The sequence below is a fragment of the Hyperolius riggenbachi genome, chromosome 1, assembly GCF_040937935.1.
Source record: "Hyperolius riggenbachi isolate aHypRig1 chromosome 1, aHypRig1.pri, whole genome shotgun sequence".
NCBI classification, from domain to species: Eukaryota; Metazoa; Chordata; class Amphibia; order Anura; family Hyperoliidae; genus Hyperolius; species Hyperolius riggenbachi.
The window spans coordinates 363298393-363321455 of NC_090646.1; the positions used below are offsets into that span (position 1 = coordinate 363298393).

Sequence of the window (23063 nt, forward strand, 5' to 3'; positions counted from 1 at the left end):
CAAACATGCAGTCATTCTAACAATGGGGAGAGACCAGACAGATTTTTGCCCATGGACCCTCCATGCACAGCTCTGCACCATGCTGCCCTCTAATTGCACTTTTATCAGCTAGCCCAGTGTTTCCCATTGCCTTAAAGAGAGTCTGAAGCGAGAATAGATCTCGCTTCAGACCTCATATATAGCCGGGGCACGTGTGCCCCTGCTAAAACGCCGCTATCCCGCGGCTTAACGGGGGTCCCTGTCCCCCCAAACCCCCTCCGTAATGCGGGGGAGCGCTTCCTGGTTGGGGCAGGGCTAACCGCCGCAGCCCTGCCCCACGCGCGTCTGTCAGCGTGTATCTCCGCCTCTCCCCCGCCCCTCTCAGTCTTCCTTCACTGAGAGGGGCGGGGGAGAGGCGGCGATGCGCATCTGATAGACGCGACAGGAGGCAGGGCTGCAGCCGTTAGCCCTGCCTCCAGGAAGAATATTACCAGCGACCATTTTCCGACCAACTTTTGCGGGGGGTGGGTTGGGGGTGAAGGGACCCCCGTTTAGCCGCGGGATAGCGGTGTTTTAGCAGGGGCACACGTGCCCCTGCTATATATGAGAGCTGAAGCGAGATTTAGTCTCGCTTCAGTGTTTCTTTAAGGGCTGGTTCACACGGGCATCTGCTGAGCTTTTGCTTGGCATTGCGTTCAAACGCCAGCGTTTAAACGCCAGCGTTTAAAAGCTAGCTTTTGAAAGCTTTTGAAAAGCGTTCAAGGCTAGCAGTTCTGGTCTCGGCTATTGTTTCCTCGCGTTTACTGCCTCTGAAAGCAGCATGTTGCTTTTGAGACTAGACGCAACGCTGGGATCTACTGCCAGGCTTTCATGAAAGCCTGCAAAAGCCAGCTCTAAACGCTCCCATTCACTTGCATGGGATGGCAGTAGATCCCAAAAAACGCTGCGTCTGAAACGCTGCGTTAAATGCCACAAAAACGCCCGTCTGAACCAGCCCTAAAACAGTTTCTACAGTCCCTCAGCTGGCTGTCAGGATTCTCTTTTCACAGTGCCTCCTGATGACTCACTGTGTCAACAAACAAAGCTGCAGGGGATTTGCATAAGCAGGAGAAATTCTCCCATTGATCTCTGGGAGCCTTGCCTCAGCAGAGTAATGCTACGTACACACATGCGACAACGATCGTTCGTTGTTAGCGACGAACGATCTTTTAATTGACGAAAGAACGACCGAAGTAAAGTTAGTTGTAAAAAGTGTGTAACGATCACATCGTTAGAACGAACGTTACACCACGTAAAAGCACTTATTGCGCCTGCGCATAAAATTGTAAAGTTCCTTGGAGAAAAAGTGAAATGCGCATGTCCAGCCTGGTACGAACGATCGTTTCCAACGATGTACCACTTTTGCTAACGATCGTCGGTGGTAAAAATCCGCCAAGACAGAACTTTGTTTTGTAGCGATTTGACTCGTTCGTCGTTTGCCTTAATAGTCGTTGGTTCGTTTTTTGTAACGATCGTCGTTGGTAAAGATCGGGGAACGATCGTTACAAACGACTATAGTCGCATGTGTGTACGCACCTCAAGTCACAGAGGGTGTGGCTTATCAATATAATTGTATATTCTAGTTTATTCACATATTTTTGTACATATATTGTACTGTTTTTGCCTACAATTTTGCCTACAATTTTTAACACGGATTGCAATGCTCTGTTTTCTTATTCTGAGTTCAGTTCCTCTTTAATGGCGCAGTCGATGCCCAGATGCAAAGTGAAAGGTATCTAATCACTACTATTTAACCCTCCTGGCGGTTTGCAAAAAAATCGCCAGGGGGCAGCAAATCTTTTTTTTTAAATTTTTTTTTTTTTTTTTCATGTAGCGAGACAAAGTCTCGCTACATGATAGCCGCTGCTCAGCGGCATCCCCCCAGCCCCTCCGATCGCCGCCGGCGATCGGAGATCCGGAGATCCCGTTCAAAGAACGGGATCTCCTGGAGGGCTTCCCCCGTCGCCATGGCGACGGGCGGGATGACGTCACCGACGTCATCGACGTCGTGACGTCAGAGGGGACTCCGATCTGCCCCATAGCGCTGCCTGGCACTGATTGGCCAGGCAGCGCACGGGGTCTGGGGGGGGGGGGCGGCCGCGGCGAGAGGAATTGCGGCGGATCGGCGGGTAGCGGCGGCGATCGGGCACTGCACGCAGCTAGCAAAGTGCTAGCTGCGTGCAGCAAAAAAAAAATTATGCAAATCGGCCCAGCGGGGCCTGAGCGGTGCCTTCCGGCGGCATAGCCCGAACTCAGTTCGGGCTTACCGCCAGGAAGGTTAATAGTAAATGAACCTGTTGAGTCACTTACCCTCAATAACAAGGCACATTTAGTTTAAAAACAATTTCTTTTCAGCCGGTTCTTTAACCTCCTTGCCGGTCTAAAAAATCCGGCAAGGAGGCAGCGCCGCACTTTTTTTTTTTTTTTTTTTTTTAAATCATGTAGCGAGCCCAGGGCTCGCTACATGATAGCCGCTAAGCGGCGGCATCCCCCCACCCACTCCGATCGCCTTCGGCGATCAGAGTATGCAGGGAATCCCGTTGAGAACGGGATTTCCTGCAGGGCTTCCCCGGTCGCCATGGCGACCGGGCGGGATGACGTCATAGACGTCGTGATGTCAGAGGGAACTCTGATCCGCCCCTTAGCGCTGCCTGGCACTGATTGGCCAGACTGCGCAGGGGTCTGGGGCGGGGGGTGGGGGGGGGGGCGAATCGGCGGCGAGCGGCGGCGATCGCGACCTACACGCAGCTAGCAAAGTGCTAGCTGCGTGTAGGGAAAAAAAAATTATGCAAATCGGCCCAGCGGGGCCTGAGTTATCCTCCTGCGCAGGTTACCCCGAGCTGAGCTCGGGATAACCGGCAAGGAGGTTAAAGAGAAGATTTCACTTTTTACACTTAAGGTGCGTACACACGCACTACGGAAGCCAACGATGGGTCCGCTGGGCGGACTTTCAGCCGACAGTAGTGCGCGTGTGCGCACTGTCGGCTACTGATAATGCTGTTCCGCTGAGCGGGAGGGTCTGACGGACCCGTCGTTGGCTTCCGTAGTGCGTGTGTACGCACCTTTAGCCACTCAGGATTCAAAGGAGCAGGAGAGAGAAGTTCTTCTAGATGTTGACATTAGGGTGTTTACATTAGGGATGGGCAATGAGATGCCAATCATTTCTGGTAATTTTATGCAGATTATTGTTCAGGCAGGGAACACACTTGTCTTTGGCAGGGAACACACTTGACTGTTTTCGTGCGCGTTTTCTGCACAGAAAAACTGAGTTCATGTTAATCAATGGACTAGTACACACTTACTTTGTTGTTCACACGCAGAAAAAAAACTGACATTATGCATCCTGATTCTGCACATTTTGGCAGTTTTCTGTATCAAATACATCAGCTGCTGGGAAAAAACGCGCTCGTTTTCCTGTATGGAAACACTCTTAGTGGGCAGAAAAAGTATGCAGAAAAACGCGCGCAGAAAACTGAAAGTCAAGTGTGTTCCCTGCCTTTCAGTTTTCTGCGCGCGTTTTCCTGCATACTTTTTCTGCACACCAAGTGTTTCTATGAAGGAAACGCCACATTTTTTCACAGCAGCTGATGTGATTGATAGAGAAAACTGACAAAATGTGCAGAATCAGGATGCAGAATGTCAGTTTTTTTTCTGCGCGCGAGCAACATATTAAGTGTGGACTAGCCCATTGATTAACATGAGTTCTCAGTTTTTCTGTGCAGAAAACGCGCACGAAACCAGTCAAGTGTGTTCCCTGCCTCAAGCTGCAAAAAAACTGCATGACCTCTGAATCATTTCATTGAACATCCCTAGTTGACATAGGAATTATAGAAAAAAAATCTAACCCCTTTCGACATTATTAAAAACCACAATATTTTTTTTTTCCTTGAAGTAAAACTTTATTGTAAATTTCACAAAATCTGGTCGTAGGAGTTGTGCTTCACTCCATTTGACTCTAGAGATTGGTAGCTATATTAGTTTTAGTTTGTGAGCCCCTTTTAGGAATGTACTGCTTGGTGTCCTCATTCCAAATAGAAAACTGGTTAAGTCTCTTCAGTAGAAACCATGAGGGTCCTTTCACACTAGGATGTGGTAAGAAAGGTAACATGAAAGTCTATTGACTTTCATGTTACCTATCAGATTAAACAGAGCGTTCTAGAGCGTTGCCTTGTTCTGGAAGCTTTTAATCATCCAGCGCAAGTGGTTTCCTGTCGGGGAAATTAGAACTAGTGCCGCTGATTTGCTTCGAACCGCAACTTCCTAACTTCATGCCGTTTGCCAAACCCATGCACGAAATCGGGTTCGTACACATGTGAGCTAGTGTGAAAGAGCCATGAGAGCAAAACAAAAATTTTTTTTGTGTACTATATTTTGAGTGGAGATACAAATTCTGTTAGTTTTTACTGGTTCCCTCCCTGAGGCCCTTGGTGATTTTTGAATTACTTTAGAGGTCATGCTGACAAGATTAAAGCAGAATGTGCACTACTGGGGAGAGAAAGCAGTAAAAGACTGGGCTTTACAGTTTGACTCTTTCTTACTCCAAAACTCGTCAAAAAGGTTTGGCTGGACATGAGGCCTTAATCTTTATAGGTAAATAACAACTGTAATCATACTGCCACCGTTGTTTCATATGTTGGCACTTAATGTAAAGCTGGTAATATTTATACTTCATATTTTACAGGAAAATGAAATAATCCAGCACCTGTAATGCTGTGAATGCTTACAGAAGCATAATCTGACTGTCACTATTCATTTGTCCCACATTGTAGAGGACAGTACTAGTACTAATGCATCCTGTATAGCAAAGCATACTTAAGTTCATACAAAGTGAAGAAGTATAGCAATGTTCACAATGGGGCGTTGCAGTGCCGTTGTAACGCGGAAAGCCACACTGCATTGTTAAACCTATGCGTTGTTCAGTGTGTATGGTATCCCAACACACTGCATGCAGTGCATTACTGCATAATGTGCGCGTTAACAGTGGAACATAAGTGACTGGGCTTCTTATTTCCTGCAGCCGCTTCAGAGGATAGAGAATGAAGTTGAATTGTTGAGTGAGCATCTACCTGTCGGAGGATTCACTTACCCCCCACCTGCCCATGCGCCAACACTGCAGCCTTCCGCCCCATTACAGTTCATAACTCATGATCCGTTGCACCAGGAAGTTTCCTTTGGAGTTGTAAGTACAGTATTTCTTCAGAACACTGTATTACCAAACTGTGATAAGCAAATGTATTTAAAAACCTCTTTTTATAAAGCTGGATACCAACAGAATACTAAAAAATAGTTGAGTTAAGCATTCAGTGTTTTGCTTTTTTTTTTTTTTTTATTTAAAATTTTTTTTGGCTTTTTTTTTAATTTTAACTTTCACTTGCATATGTTCCCAATTCTACCTTTATATCAGCCTCCCATAATGGTTTGCACAGCAGTATTTGTTATCAGAGGGAGGACCAGTGATCCGACACACGGCCTGGTTTACAAAGACAGGTTTACAGAATACTGAATCCCTTTGAGGTGATGAGCTATTCCAAAACCAGTCAGCTTTTTCAATTTTTTTGTTTTTACGATCTGCTGTAAGTGACAACATAGGGGAAAAGGTGTGTGTGTGTGTGTGTGTGTGTGTGTGTGTGTGTGTGTGTGTGTGTGTGTGTGTGTGTGTGTGTGTGTGTGTGTGTGTGTGTGTGTGTGTGTGTGTGTGTGTGTGTGTGTGTGTGTGTGTGTGTGTGTGTGTGTGTGTGTGTGTGTGTGTGTGTGTGTGTGTTATTATGGTCCTTTTTAGAGTACCAGAGTAGACGCTTGGTTACGCAGGTTTAGATGCTTACCTAAAGAGAGGGAAGCCTGCTGTGTTGTCCCCCATTGTTGAGCATGGGCCCCCCATAAGATTAGCGACTATGCATTGTTGCTAATCGTAACGGGGCCGCGCAGCTCTTCCTGCGTGGCCGCACGATGACTGAGCGGACCTTCTTCCATAAGAAGAGCTGCGTGGCTCCAATGTGAATTCCCTTTACAGCAGCCAGGGAAGCCTCGATAGGATCCTGAGGCTTCCCTCTTTTAAGGAATCTATCTGGTTTTGATCCTGAGCTACAGCTTGGGAACACTTTAAATGAACCAGGGACTTGCTGTTATTGTAATAGTGTCCATCTTGATGAATTAATCCAGAGATATGTGAATGCTACACATCTCTAGCTGCAGCTCTTGTTAAAGGATTCCAGGAGCCATGTAGCTGCATATGCTTGCAACCAGCTATTAATCTCTCTTAAAGGGAGACTTAAGTAACTGAAAAAAAAATTAAGTCCCTCCGGCAAGCAGCAACGACCCCCGAAAAGCTCGCCAATCGGCGCGGGTCAGCAGCTACTGCGCATGCGTGGCCACAAGCTGCATGCACAGTAATGAGTTTCACGTACTGTGCATGCACAGAATGCTTCAGACCGCAGGAGTGCAATAGGGTTAACGTGGCCGGCCAACTTTGCTGGTGTTGTGGCTGCTGGCAGGAGGGACATTGCGGGCACAGGAGAACTCCATTGGGCTGCAAGAAGCCCCAGGTAAGTAAAAACCTTTTCTTTTTCTTTTTTTTTCATTTGGCTTTAGATTTCCATTACATACAGATGTAGCAAGTGAAATTATTGACCCATCACCATTCTTTGCTGCTTTCCATTCTTAGAATAGTAAAGATTGAGAATAAGAACATAAAAAATAAAATTGATCATTTTATTTTCAGACTTCTGAAATTCTATTCAGAATGCTTTAATTTAGTTTTGGGTGCAGCATACTTTCTGTATGGCTTTCCAGAATATATATAGTCTTGTCACTTAAGGTAGCCCATACATCAGTAGATTATGGGCAGATTCGAATTAGGGGGGCACATCAATACATAGCGGCAGGGGTTTCATTGTTTATTGCTCATTTTAAAATCGGCCGCCGCACACCCGACCAGATAACTTAGGCCCAACCTCTTGCGGCATGCATGATCGACAATGGACCAATTTTCGTCCCGAAATTGGTCGCCTTGTTGGGCATGCACTTGGCAGGACAGATTCTCATCCAATTCAATCATAATAATCGAATCGGATGGTCGATCGGCTGCCAAGTCGCCTGATGTATGGCCACCTTTACTGTCCCTCAGAGGGGCTCACAATCTAATCACTGCTAGAAATAGTTGATTCAGGATTTTGCTAATTTATGCAGCTTTAAAATAGACCAATAGAATTCCACCTTGGTGGAATTTGCATCTCATTGACCATCCCTAATCCTTATCATAGTCTACAATACAATGACCCACTACAGGATTGATTGGGCTTCAATAAACCAGCAAAATAAATAACTGAAATACATGTATGTAAACTCTAAAAGTATTTTTATGCTAGTCAATCTTGTGGTTCACACATCTTTGCCACTCCCCTCTGTTTATTTACGCTTAGCTGTTAACTTTGTCCTGCTCAAATTATGCCACATTTCCATTTGAAAAAACTGGTTTATTGTACAAAGCAGGCAAGTGACACCTATAGCTTGGGGTGGTGAAATAGGAAATGAGGTTGGCATCAGACTGGCTGTGCAGACCACAGTCATCCCAGGGCTACCTGGACAGTTACAAAGCTCTGAGAAAATAAATCATTTTACATTTAAAGTTGTAGTGTATTTCTTTCCACTTATTAAACCTAATGCAAAGAGAAAAGAAAAAAAATTCAATGAGCATATTCCTGGGGTTGTCCCATCATGTTCCATCATGGACTTCTTATCATGGCAAATACTCTACCATTGCAGAGATAAGTGACCTTAAATGTTCAGATTAAGTAACTTTATAAAATCTTGGTATTGCTAGCATTAAACGTGGCACAATATTTTAAATTTTTACAGGGGGGAGGTTTATTTCTGTATGTTTATGTTCCCTTTCAAAGCAATAGATGCTTGCACAAAGTCGTTTTACATTTCATATAGAATTACTGTGACTTAATGTGAGCAATTGGATTTAACATCAATTCTGATTGGTTGATTCACTGTTAACCTTAATTTTCCCTTTCATAAAATTAAAAATATAATTCTGCATTTTTATTTGCCTGTGTTCAAATGTTGGATTGCACCTTAAAGAAAATCTGTAACAGAAAAAAGTGCCCCTGGGGTTTACTTTTCTCGGGAGGGGGAAGCCTCTGGATCCTACTGAGGCTTCCCCAGTCCTCCTCCATCCCACGGTTGTCTTGTTGGACCCCTCTGAATGGCGTAAGGTAAATATTGCAGACGCACCTGCGCCACAGCCTGACCAATCGTAGGCTGTGGCTTCGGAGGGGCCCACCGAGACCACTGTGGGACGGAGGACGACGGGGGAAGCCTTGATAGGATCCAGAGGTTTCCCCCTCCTGAGGTAAGTACCCCCCAGGGCCCATTTTAATTCTTTTATTACAGAGTCTCTTTAAAGTTGGGGATGATTAGCGAAATGCAAATAATTCAGAGTGGATTTAAAATGATGCAGCTTGAAAGTGAACCAATCCAATGCACTTGGCATTTTCAAGCAGTAAAACTTGAATTATATGCAGCTCATTGACTTTTTGAAATGGCATCCAGTGCTTTTACATCTGTGGCAGTCAGAGGCATAACTGCAAATAGGAACTTTTTTTGATGGAGCTTCCAGCTTTAGGAACATTATGCAACATCTTACCTTGTTGATATGAGGGTACTCACAACGTACGGTACATAAAGTAAATAGAGGCAGAGTTGTCTTCTACAAAAGCAGAGCCTTTGCTAAACCTGCCTTCAATAGTAGATACAGTATGCCTTCCTACACAATAAGGTTTTCTGTGATATACGACATGTAATGACCAGGTACGCATGTTCAGGAGAGCTGCAGCAGTACTCAGCACATCTGCCCTGCTGTGTCTGCATCTGTGTGTTTGTACAAAATACCCCGACCTCCACACTGTTCACTTCTTGCATCCCCTCCCTGAGCTCCACTGCCTACGGTAATTTAAAAACAGGTGCCTAGTGATTAAAAGGTGAGGGGATCACAGAAAATGACAGACTGGGCTCCCACCTGCTCCTGGATCACATAGAAGCTGCTGTGGATATTGTTATACCCCTAGTGGGAGCAGTTTCAAAGCTTATTATTCAAGTTCTGTTTAAAGAGGAGCTGTTAGGTATAGGGTCTCAGAGAGAAAAAACACATATATCAGTAGCTAAATATTGGCTGTACTTACATTACATATGCATTTCACTGTCCACGTTTGGATTTCACAGAATTTTTATATAGTATTTGCAGAGAATGATGCTCCTGACAGCTCATGGCAGGTTTTCCATGTTTGTCTGTCTCCTATGAAGCCAATTGTGATGTCATATCCTCCCTGCTTCCTGACGATTCCACTCTCAAAAAATATCGTAATGGACAACACTACTGTGCAGTGAATATTAATTAGCCATGTGGCTAGGAACAATAGCAGACTCATGCAGTATACTCTAAGGGCCCTTTTCCACTAGCGGCGTTTGCGATGCTGAATCGCAAAATCACAAACCGCTAGTGATTTTTTTAAATCGCTACGGTATGCTAAATAACATAGGAATCGCGGTAGGTTATTTCCACTACCGCGATTCGTTTTTGGCTCAAACGCGATCGCGCTGCAGAGCGATATTTGCCGCGATTTTGCTATGCACACTACAGCATAGCAAAATCGTGAACGCTAGCGATTGCTAGTGGAAAAGGGCCCTAACAGAACATATGCCCTGTGATTTTTCAGTGCTGGCTGCTATTAGAAGCTGCTGTAACATGAGCCTGTAATGTCTCACTGAGAAAGCAGCCTAGGCATGATAGTGAAATGAAGGGGGATGACCCAAGGTACTGCAGTGGGAAGAAGAGTTGTTATTCGGCCTGCGTCCTCCTTAGGAGCTTGGGAATAAAGAGCCTTGCTGTTCAGCACACATCATAGTAAGAGAGATTTTTAACTTCAGTATTGCCTTTTTGGCTTCCTTCTAAACTGTTTAACACAGAAGAATCGAGGTTTAAATTAGCTTTTGCAGCCTGACAGTTACTGTTTAACACCTATTGTGGTTTATTATGTAGCTTAGGCAGTGTAAGAGCTGATGCTATGCACAGAATATACTAGGGTTGAGCTATTCTACAGTACAGTCCACTTATAGTAAACTACAAGGGACCTGGCCAAGTGGTTTACTATGCTCAGAATTTGTCATACATTGTATATCTATACAGGTGCATGACTGGGACAAGGGAACCGTGTTTTCTATAGTCAGGTCTACTATGTCAGCGTTTACTATAATGAGATTGTTCTGTACCTGTACAGTGTGTTGAAAGAAAATGATAAATGACTTGTTATATTGCATTGTGGATTATAGCCCCATGTTAAGCACACTTGGTTTACATCTATTTTAAGCCGGGTCTACACGGAGCAATCCGGCGGCTCTATTAGCCGCGTCCCCGCTCGTCCGCGTGTGCGTTGGTTTCGATTCCCCGCGCGTGCGCTGGATTCGATCCCCGCTGACGTCGCTTATCTTCAACTCGATTCCCCGCTATTGTTCGCTCGCGAGGAATCGGCCACGGCGAGATCGGACCTGTCGGATCTTATCAAATGCGGCTCGATTGAAAAGACACATCGTGCCGTATAGATCCGGCTTAACACTTTAATTTATTTATGGTTACCATAGCTAGTTCACCTTTACAGGTTTGACAAAGTTTACTAGATAATAGAAGCAAATAACTGCAGTCAGTTATTTACCAAAATCCTTTCAATGTATATACTGTAGTTGATCAAGGGTTTTTTTTTTTTTTTTCTTTTTTTTTTTTTTTTTTTAATAAAATAAAGCCATAAAGAAAACCGATTCATTAGTCCATTTATAATTTACTTATGTATTTTTTTTTTATTTAATCCCAACAGCCTTATCCTCCATTTATGCCACGTAGACTAACTGGACGTAGCAGATACCGATCACAACAGCCAATGCCACCACCACCTTACCATCCAAGCCTTTTACCTTATGTTCTGTAAGTGTATAGTATTTATACAAATGTTAGCCTCAAGTGATCACATTTTTTTATGCTTATGTGCCTTTGCTGCCATCCTGTTGTAATATTGAAATGAAAAAAATCTCTTCTCTCTCTCTCTCTCTCTCTCTCTCTCTCTCTCTCTCTCTCTCTCTCTCTCTCTCTCTCTCTCTCTCTCTCTTTTGTCTGAAACAAATAGTATTACTGCCTGAAAAAGATAGTTGGACTCTGAGATGACTTTGAAACATAACTTAACTATATAGAAAATGGAAACATACTGTATGTTGCTGATGTATTTCAACTTTAAAATTGAACAAATTGTTTGTTAGGGACAGGAAACATTACAACCTCTTCCAGTTTAAGGCCCCGTTCACACGTGCATTTTTGCAAAAAACGGAACGGATGTCCGGATCCGTTCCGTGCGCATCCGGACCGGATGCGTACGGTTGCACTCAGGATCTGGTCCAGATCCATTCCGTTTGCATCCGGTTTTTCATCAGTAGGTGATCAGGTTGATATCAGGATCCGTTTTTAAAGAGATACAGACTTTATAAATTCTTGGGGTCTGGGAGGTCTGCAGAAGCCCTGGGGTCATTGTTGGAGACAGCCTGACGTGTGGAGACCATCCTTGGATATAGAGACTGCAGTTTGGACCATGGATCCAGTGTTTTTGTACTCATTTTACCTGGAAATTGTCTTTTTTTTTTTTTTACCTATACTATGTGGGAAGAAGGCGTGCTTCTCGCAGGAGATGGTGGGTGCACTAGGCAGGTAGCTGCTGCACCTGTAGAATCTGGTCCTCAGGTGTGTAGGACCTCACCTCTTCGTCCGACATGCTGCCAAATATCTCCAGCCACAAGTCACTGCCACTCCACTCCTCAAACGCTGGGCCCATGAAAACGCATAGGAAGAGGGTAGAACGTCCAGTGTGTTGCCTCCTTTCCGTTTCTCATTGGTTCAGCTGTGCGGATGGTGCAGTCAGGATCCGGTCCGGGTGCGGCGGCCGGATCCGACGTACGTGAAAAATAGAGCAAGTTGGAAAAGTGTCCGGAGTCTGTATCCGGTCCGAGTGGAACGGACGAGAATGTACGCATCCATAGACTATCATTGGATTGCCAAACGTCCGTTCCGTTTGTACAGTATACGTTCCGTATCCGGTCCGGAAAATCCTGACTGCTAACGCAAATGTGAACCCAGCCTAACACTCTGTATGTCCAGAATTGACTGCACACCATGTTTGTATAAAAAGGCTCTAATTTTAACCAGTGACGTCATTTGTTTAATGTGCACAGTATAGTGATAGTCTCCTTTCATTTCCTCTTAGGAAGACACTGTAATAATTTAACACTATGAGACAGAGGGTGATGCTTGGGATACTGTTTGTTTTTTTCCTGATGGTTTGAAATCATGTGTTAGATTTAGTAACTGCTGGCCCATGGATTATACTAGCTGTATTTAATTATGAGATGGTCGCACTGTTGAATGTTCTTCATTTTTGCTCAGTTCTTCATATTTAGGTCACAGTCAGCTTAGTCAAAAACAGCTCTTTACTGCCACACTGTAGCTCAGCCAGAATATGACCACAAACTTTTCCTGAATGCCAACTGTGGAGATCAGCTTTGTTCATGATAAAGCGCTGTACATTTCTTGCTCACCTTTATATCATTTTATGCAGTTATGATTTAAAGCAGACAGTGTATGGTGACATTTGGAGCAGAAGAAAAATGCCTGCTGTAACAAATGTTGTTGCATTTGGGTTAGCTAGAATCTTAACGCATGCTGAAGCATGTATGCTCCACAGTGTCTGCTAGTGTGTGGCAGTGTTGTAAGGATTTATGTAGAAGAAATGTTTGAATTCTGATTGGTAGGTCCGAATACATGGTTAGGCCCTGGTATAAAAAAAAAAAAAAAAAAACCTGCCTGCATATATCGCATCAAGGGAATTGGGGGCTCTTCAAGCGTGATGCAAGCTCTAGAAACCAAGAGCATGAAACCTAGATAAAAATAGGTTTTTTTTTTTTTTTGTTTTTTTTTTTTTTTAGAAGTCTTTACAGACTATATGTATTAGAAATAAGGTATTTCAAATTGACATAATCTATGTAATTTGGAGGATTGCTTTATTTACATCACCTTTGCATCTCTTCTAAATGATTATATTTTGATTGGTGGATTATTTTTGCCTTAGTTGTGTTTTGCCTTTATACCTTTTCCAGTAAAAAATGTTTTTAAATCCATGTTGTGTGTAATGCGTAGTTACTAACGTGCGTTTTTGTACATTCTTCTAGTTCCATGCTTCCAGTGCCTCCTACTGTAGGACCAGCCTTTAGCTTTGAGTTGGACGTGGAAGATGGGGAAGTGGAAAACTATGAGGTTGGTGTATGTATTCACAAATATACTTTTTTGCAATAAAGCTATGCATTGTTTATTCCACACCTGTTTGTTTTTCTAACCATGTAACTTTTATTTATTTGATTGTAGGCTTTGCTAAATCTAGCTGAAAGGCTAGGTGAAGCTAAACCACGGGGATTAACAAAAGCCGATATTGAGCAACTTCCATCGTACAGGTTTAACCCAAACAACCATCAGTCTGAGCAGACCTTGTAAGTCTTTCAGGTTTAATATTTGCATTTTGTTATATGAATTATCATCCTTGTTCAAACAACTAAAACTGTGTTTACTCCAAATACACATCGCTACATATACAAGAGTAGCACATAATGATATATTTGACATAAGGCCACAGCCATAATGAAAGGAATAGGCATAACACATCAACAAGAATAGTTTTGCATCTTAAAAATTCTCTTCTGCAGATTACAGAACACTCTAGGAATGATGGTAGTTGCCAACTACTCCATGTTGGGGACCCCGCGTGTGTGTGCATGCACATGTGCGTACTGTGCATGTGTGTGCGCACCTGAGTGGTGGTGTTCACAACAAAAAAAATCGGTATGCATAGGCAAGCCTGGGAAAAAAAAAAACACAAACCATTGTGCGCGTGCATAAAACATGCACTCACAACTATTTTCTGTGGGTTTTTTTTTTTTTTTTGTGATGAACATGTCGGGCACATATAATAAAGTGCCCTTTGAGAACCTGTGCGCTACAACATGCCAGTCTGACTATATTACAGTGTGTCCATTATGTAGCAGGCACACCATCTGACATCAAATTATGGGGTGCTTGGTGAAGTGGTATAGGCAGTACCACAACAAGTAAGTCCCAAAGTCCAGATATCACCAGCACACCGCAACTTTGAAGCACACCTTTTATTGTGCCAGTCTCCACAATAATCCAACAATTGTTTCGGGGGCCACGCAGGGTCCCCCTTTATCAAGGCATGTGGTTACCACGCAGGGTCCCCCTTTATCAAGGCATGTGGTTACCACGCAGGGTCCCCCTTTATCAAGGCATGTGGTTACCACTCAGGGTCCCCCTTTATCAAGGCATGTGGTTACCACTCAGGGTCCCCCTTTATCAAGGCATGTGGTTACCACGCAGGGTCCCCCTTTATCAAGGCATGTGGTTACCACTCAGGGTCCCCCTTTATCAAGGCATGTGGTTACCACTCAGGGTCCCCCTTTATCAAGGCATGTAGTTACCACTCAGGGTCCCTCTTTATCAAGGCATGTGGTTACCACATGCCTTGATAAAGGGGTACCCTGCGTGGCCCCCGAAACAATTGTTGGATTATTGTGGAGACTGGCACAATAAAAGGCGTGCTTTAAAGTTGCGGTGTGCTGGTGATATCTGGACTTTGGGACTGTATTACAGAACTGGTGCAGTGAAACATTTGGCATTCTAGCCAGTATGTTCAGTTATTTTATAGCTGCATCCAAACATCCACCGTATATTTGAGAAATGTCTTTACTACCCAACTTCACTGCAAGTAATAGACTTGGCAGTGTTATCCCCTGTGCATTAAGGGACCATTAAACCACTTTGCACCACTAATGGCTGCAGTGCAGTATGGAGCAGCATAGCCTCATTCAGTACAAAATAATGGAGCTATGTGAGTCTGCCACTCAAAAAATGTGCCCGGAGGCACTTTTTAGTACAATGTACCACATTACATGGGGCTGACGCATACAGGGTTATTGTACAGGAGGAGCTAAGGAAAATGTGTGCAAAGAAGGAAATGAAATGCCTCTTTTAGTGTAAGCAAGCCCTATTGTGTGTGTGTGTGTGTGTGTATATATGTATATGTATATGTATATGTGTGTGTATATATATATATATATATATATATATATATGTGTGTGTGTGTGTGTGTGTGTGTGTGTGTGTGTGTGTGTGTGTGTGTGTGTGTGTGTGTGTGTGTGTGTATATATGTATATGTATATATATATATATATATATATATATATATATATATATATATATATATATATATATATATATATATATATATATATATATATATATATATATATATATATATATATATATATATACACCCCACTACACCCCCCCCCCCCCCATTGACCCCGTACCTTCTGATTTACTCTAGCCTCACTTAACCTCTCCCTATCCACAGGCACCTTCCCCTCAGACTTCAAGCAGGCTACTGTACTACCCCTGCTCACCCTGCTCAAGAAACCCTCCCTCGACCCCTCGCTACCCTCCAACTACTGCCCTATCTCCCTCCTCCCCTTTGCCTCAAAACTCCTTGAGCATCTGGTTCACAAAAGCCTGACCCAGTACCTCAATGCCAACTCACTGATAGACCCACTGCAATCGGCGATTTCGGCCTGCCCCCTCAACCGAAACTGCTCGTACCAAAGTGGTCAATGACCTTGCCTTAGCTAAAGCTGAAGGTAAATACTCCATTCTCCTCCTCCTTGACCTTTCAGCAGCTTTTGACACAGTAGATCATCCCCTACTCCTCCGGTCCCTCAACTCCATGGGCATTCACGATTTCGCACTGACCTGGTTTTCATCCTACCTCTCCAACCGCTCCTTCACAACCTCCTTCAATGAGTCCTTATCCCACCCCCAACCACCTCTCGGTGGGAGTCCCCCAAGGCTCGGTCCTTGGCCCCCTACTGTTCTCCCTATACACATCCTCCATTGTCAAGGTTATCTCCTCCATGGGTTTTAACTATCATCCTTATGCAGATGACACCCAGATCTACCTCCACACCCCTGACATATTCACCACTACCATGGACAAGGTCTCCTCCTGCCTATCAGCCATCTCCTCCTGGATGTCCGCTAGGTTCCTGAAACTAAATTTAGACAAAACGGAATTTATGATCTTCCCACCCCGGCCATCCATGAACCTCCCAGATGTGTATGTCACTGTTAACCACACTACCATTCGCCCTACCTCTCAAGCCCGCTGTCTGGGTGTCACCCTGAACTCCGCACTCTCCTTCACTCCCCATATCCAAAACCTCACAAAGTCCTGCAACTTCAACCTTCATAACATCTGTAAGATTCGCCCTTTCCTGACCTCTGCCACCACCAAACTCCTCAACCATGCCCTCATAATTTCCCGCCTCGACTACTGCAATGCTCTTCTGTCTGGTCTCCCTATGACCCGAACAGCCCCACTGCAGTCCATCATGAATGCGGCAGCCAGAATTATCCACGCTTCCCATCGCTCCACCACAGCGGCTCCCCTCCTTGAATCCCTGCACTGGCTTCCTATCCAGTCCAGAATCAGATTCAAGATATTGTGTCTACAAATCTGTCCACAAAACCTGTCCAACCTACATTTCCGATCTTACTCAGAGGTACACACCTAGCCGCTCACTCCGTTCTTCCAATGATCTTCACCTGAGCAATCCCCCCCCACCCCCCGCATCACCCAGTCCCATGCACGCCTCCAGGACTTCTCAAGAGCGGCTCCAACACTATGGAACTCCCTACCTCCACCCATTAGGGCAGCCCCCTCCTTCAACATCTTCAAGAAGGCCTTCAAAACTCACCTTTTCACTCTGGCCTACTACCCCTCACAAGTGCTCTAAACCCACAGCTGAACTCTGGTCCCCTACCTTTCGTGTCCCTAACTCTCCCTCTAGATTGTAAGCCTTTGGGCAGGGTTCTCCTCCTTTGCATCCTACCTGATCATGCACCACCATTACTGTGAACCCATGCTATGCATTTGAGTGAACCTAACTTGCCCAGTCTCCGTGCTCCATCCAGTGACTAAGCATTACCTGGTACTCATACTGTGCTGCATGATCTGGTTTTTCTTGTACTCCTGTGTTGGATATATATATACACTGTATATTTTGCAGCCAGCAATCTGAGGCTAATCTTCTAGTGAAGACATGTACATCAGTGGTGAATTTTTGGATTTTGGGAAACCTCAGATTCAGATTCATTGGTATTTTATAACAATCAAGTTCAGTAATCGATCACTACACTGATGAAAATCATTTATTCTCTTAAATCTTGTACACATGTTAGACTGTTCACAGCTAAGGCGGATGTAGTGGGCTGCCTCTACCCAGAATATACTGTGCATATGGTGTTCCTCAATGCATCACAGCGAGATGGAGAACATTGCGCCATGCATTATCCCTCCATCCTGCTCTATAGTTGCAGTACATGTTGCTTGCCTGAAGCACTCTGTACAGCACTTAGCTATGAACTGTCGCCCGAGGGATTGAATCTTGATCACCGTGGGAAACTTGTGCATTTTTACACATCCTGAGTCATTAAATGCAGCAGAAAAACTCCTAGCCTTATCTACTGCAATTAATGATCAAATAACAACCGTTGATGTTCTATAAAAATGATTGATGTTGTACAGACATGTTACTAGTACTGGCCTTTCAGATGTAGAAAAGTGCCACACTTAGCTTATGCACTGGGCACTGGGCTGCTCCTGTTACAGCTACTAAATTAAAAGAGCATGATAAAATGTTTGAATACTTGCATAATTGTAGACTTACACTGCCTAATATATCCCCTTTTGCTTTTTAAGTTCATCATATTTGGTCCTCATATTAGTAGCAGTGTAGCTTCTCCAGATCTCTTCAGAGTTGCACGGAAAGTGTCTAGAGTGCTTCAGAAATTTGTACATGTTGCATTGAGACAGCAGTTAAATGAGTCTATTAACCACTTCCCGACCGCCGTATGTACAATTGGCGGCCGGGAAGTGCACCCCGCAAGGACCTCCGTATTGACAAATGGCGGCGGTCCTTGTAGGGGCATGGGCGGAGCGATCGCGTCATCCGTGACGCGATCCTCCGCCTCCGCCTGGCGCCGCTCACCCGCCGCAACATCCCGCCGGCCATACGGAAGCGCCGGCGGGATGTTAACCCGACGATCGCCGCATACAAAGTGTATAATACACTTTGTAATGTTTACAAAGTGTATTATACAGGCTGCCTCTTGCCCTGGTTTTCCCAGTGTCCGAGGGACCACCAGGGCAGGCTGCAGCCACCCTAGTCTGCACCAAGCACACTGATTTTTTTACCCCCCCCCCTGCCCCAGATCGCCCACAGCACCCATCAGACCCCCCCCTGCCCACCCCCCAGACCCCTGTTTGCACCCAATCACCCCCCTAATCACCCATCAATCACTCCCTGTCACTTTCTGTCAACGCTATTTTTTTTTTTATCCCCCCCCCCCTGCTCCCTGCCCCCTCCTGATCACCCCCCACCCCTCAGATTCTCCCCAGACCACCCCCCCCTGTTTACTGTATGCATCTATCCCCCTGATCACCTGTCAATCACCCATCAATCACCCCCTGTCACTGCCACCCATCAATCAGCCCCTAACCTGCCCCTTGCGGGCAATCTGATCACCCCCCCACACCAATAGATCGCCCGCAGATCCGACATCAGATCACCTCCCAAATCCATTGTTTACATCTATTCTCTCCTCTAAACACCCACTAATTACCCATCAATCACCCATCAATCACCCCCTATCACCACCTGTCACTTTTACCTATCAGATCAGACCCTAATCTGCCCCTTGCGGGCACCCAATCACCCGCCCACACGCTCAGATTGCCCTCTGACCCCCCTTATCAATTCACCAGTGCATTAATTACATCTGTTCTTCCCTGTAATAACCCACTGATCACCTGCCAATCACCTGCCAATCACCTATCACCCATCAATCACCCCCTGTCACTGCCACCCATCAATCAGCCCCTAACCTGCCCCTTGCGGGCAATCTGATCACCCACCCACACCATTAGATCGCCCGCAAACCCGCCGTCAGATTACCTCCCAAATGTATCGTTTACATCTGTTATCTTCTCTAAACACCCACTAATTACCCATCAATCACCCATCAATCGCCCCCTATCACCACCTGTCACTGTTACCTATCAGATCAGACCCTAATCTGCCCCTTGTGCGCACCCAATCACCCGCCCACACGCTCAGATTGCCCTCAGACCCCCCCCCTTATCAATTCGCCAGTGCATTAATTACATCTGTCCTTCCCTGTAATAACCCACTGATCACCTGCCAATCACCTATCACCCATCAATCACCCCCTGTCACTGCCACCCAACAATCAGCCCCTAACCTGCCCCTTGCGGGCAATCTGATCACCCACCCACACAAATAGATCGCCCGCAGATCCGACATCAGATCACCACCCAAGCGCAGCGTTTACATCTATTCTCTCCTCTAAACACCCACTAATTACCCATCAATCACCCCCTATCACCACCTGTCACTGTTACCCATCAGATCAGACCCTAATCTGCCCCTTGCGGGCACCCAATCACCCGCCTACACGCTCAGATTGCCCTCAGACCCCCCCTTATCAATTCGCCAGTGCAATATTTACATCTGTCCTTCCCTGTAATAACCCACTGATCACCTGTCAATCACCTGCCAATCACCTACCACCCATCAATCACCCCCTGTCACTGCCACCCATCAATCACCCCCTGTCACTGCCACCCATCAATCACCCGCTGTCACTGCCACCCATCAATCAGCCCCTAACCTGCCCCTTGCGGGCAAACTGATCACCCACCCACACCAATAGATCGCCCGCAGATCCGACATCAGATCACCACCCAAGCGCAGTGTTTCCATCTATTCTCTACCCTAAACACCCACTAATTACCCATCAATCACCCCCTGTCACTGCTACCTATCAGATTAGACCCCTATCTGCCCCTAGGGCACTCAATCACCCGCCCACACCCTCAGAATGCCCTCAGACCCCAGCCCTGATCACCTCGCCAGTGCATTGCTTGCATCTATTCCCCCCTCTAATCACACCTTGAGACACCCATCAATCACCTCCTGTCACCCCCTAGCACACCTACCCATCAGATCAGGCCCCAATTTGCCCCGTGTGGGCTCCTGATCACTCGGCCAAACCCTCAGACCCCCTTCCGATCACCTCCCCAGTGCATTGATTGCATCTATTTTCCCCTCTAACCACCCCCTGAGACACCCATCAATCACCTCCTGTCACCCCCCTAGCACTCCTATCCATCAGATCAGGCCCAATACAACCTGTCATCTAAAAGGCCACCCTGCTTATGACCGGTTCCACAAAATTCGCCCCCTCATAGACCACCTGTCATCAAAATTTGCAGATGCTTATACCCCTGAACAGTCATTTTGAGACATTTGGTTTCCAGACTACTCACGGTTTTGGGCCTGTAAAATGCCAGGGCGGTATAGGAACCCCACAAGTGACCCCATTTTAGAAAAAAAGACACCCCAAGTTATTTTGTTAGGTGTATGACGAGTTCATAGAAGATTTTATTTTTTGTCAAAAGTTAGCGGAAATTAATTTTTATTGGTTTTTTTTCACAAAGTGTCATTTTTCACTAACTTGTGACAAAAAATAAAATCTTCTATGAACTCGCCATACACCTAACAGAATACCTTGGGGTGTCTTCTTTCTAAAATGGGGTCACTTGTGGGGTTCCTATACTGCCCTGGCATTTTAGGGCCCCTAAACCGCGAGGAGTAGTCTAGAAAACAAATGCTTCAAAATGATCTGTGAATAGGACGTTGGGCCCCTTAGCGCACCTAGGCTGCAAAAAAGTGTCACACATGTGGTACCGCCGTACTCAGGAAAAGTAGTATAATGTGTTTTGGGGTGTATTTTTACACATACCCATGCTGGGTGGGAGAAATTTCTAAGTAAATGGACAATTGTGTGTAAAAAAAATAAAACAATTGTCATTTACAGAGCTATTTCTCCCACTTAGCATGGGTATGTGTAAAAATACACCCCAAAACGCATTATACTACTTCTCCTGAGTACGGCGGTACCACATGTGTGGCACTTTTTTACACCCTAAGTACGCTAATGGGCCCAAAGTCCAATGAGTACCTTTAGGATTTCACAGGTCATTTTGTGACATTTGGTTTCAAGACTACTCCTCACGGTTTAGGGCCCCTAAAATGCCAGGGCAGTATAGGAACCCCACAAATGACCCCATTCTAGAAAGAAGACACCCAAAGGTATTCCGTACGGAGTATGGTGAGTTCATAGAATTTATTTTTTGTCACAAGTTAGCGGAAAATGACACTTTGTGAAAAAAAACTATTAAAATCAATGTCCGCTAACTTGTGACAAAAAAATAAAAACTTCTATGAACTCACCATACTCCTAACGGAATACCTTGGGGTGTCTTCTTTCTAAAATGGGGTCATTAGTGGGGTTCCTATACTGCCCTGGCATTTTAGGGGCCCTAAACCGCGAGGAGTAGTCTTGAAACAAAAATGACCTGTGAAATCCTAAAGTTACTCATTGGACTTTGAGCCCCTTAGTGCAGTTAGGGTGCACAAAAGTGCCACACATGTGGTATCGCCGTACTCGGGAGAAGTAGTATAATGTGTTTTGGGGTGTATTTTTACACATACCCATGCTGGGTGGGAGAAATACCTCTGTAAATGACAATCTTTAGATTTTTTTACACACAATTGTCCATTTACAGAGGTATTTCTCCCACCCAGCATGGGTATGTGTAAAAATACACCCCAAAACACATTGTACTACTTCTCCCGAGTATGGCGATACCACATGTGTGACACTTTTTTGCACCCTAACTGCGCTAAAGGGCCCAAAGTCCAATGAGTACCTTTAGGATTTCACAGGTCATTTTGAGAAATTTCGTTTCAAGACTACTCCTCACGGTTTAGGGCCCCTAAAATGCCAGGGCAGTATAGGAACCCCACAAATGACCCCATTTTAGAAAGAAGACACCCCAAGGTATTCCGTTAGTAGTATGGCGAGTTCATAGAAGATTTTATTTTTTGTCACAAGTTAGCGGAAATTGATTTTAATTGTGTTTTTTCACAAAGTGTCTTTTTCCGCTAACTTTTGACAAAAAATAAAATCTTCTATGAACTCGCCATACTCCTAACGGAATACCTTGGGGTGTCTTCTTTCTAAAATGGGGTCATTTGTGGGGTTCCTATACTGCCCTGGCATTTTAGGGACCCTAAACCGTGAGGAGTAGTCTTGAAACGAAATGTCGCAAAATGACCTGTGAAATCCTAAAGGTACTCATTGGACTTTGGGCCCTTTAGCGCAGTTAGGGTGCAAAAAAGTGCCACACATGTGGTATCGCCGTACTCAGGAGAAGTAGTATAATGTGTTTTGTGGTGTATTTTTACACATACCCATGCTGAGTGGGAGAAAGATCTCTGTAAATGGACAATTGTGTGTTATAAAAATTAACAAATTGTCATTTACAGAGATATTTCTCCCACCCAGCATGGGTATGTGTAAAAATACACCCCAAAACACATTATACTACTTCTCCTGAGTACGGCAATACCACATGTGTGGCACTTTTTTGCAGCCTAACTGCGCTAAGGGGTCCAAAGTCCAATGAGCACCTTTAGGCTTTACAGGGGTGCTTACAATTTAGCACCCACCAAAATGTCAGGACAGTAAACACACCCCACAAATGACCCCATTTTGGAAAGTAGACCCTTCAAGGTATTCAGAGAGGGGCATGGTGAGTCCGTGGCAGATTTCATTTTTTTTTTGTCGCAAGTTATAAGAAATGGAAACTTTTTTTTTTTTTTTTTTTCTCACAAAGTGTCATTTTCCGCTTACTTGTGACAAAAAATATCTTCTATGAACTCACTATGCCTCTCAGTGAATA

General features: G+C 44.9%; 1 protein-coding gene across 6 annotated transcripts in view; it reads left to right on the plus strand.

Annotated features, from left to right (window-relative positions):
* RNF38 (ring finger protein 38) overlaps window positions 1–23063 on the plus strand; it is a 327125-nt gene that overhangs the window by 299521 nt on the left and 4541 nt on the right. For 5 of the 6 annotated variants that reach the window (XM_068234238.1, XM_068234240.1, XM_068234242.1 and 2 more), the window contains 4 exons: window positions 5036–5197; window positions 10890–10996; window positions 13282–13372; window positions 13475–13596. In XM_068234238.1, the coding sequence (XP_068090339.1) occupies window positions 5036–5197; window positions 10890–10996; window positions 13282–13372; window positions 13475–13596 (482 nt within the window). The remainder of the gene's footprint in view (window positions 1–5035; window positions 5198–10889; window positions 10997–13281; window positions 13373–13474; window positions 13597–23063) is intronic. The other variant, XM_068234239.1, reaches the window with a different exon arrangement.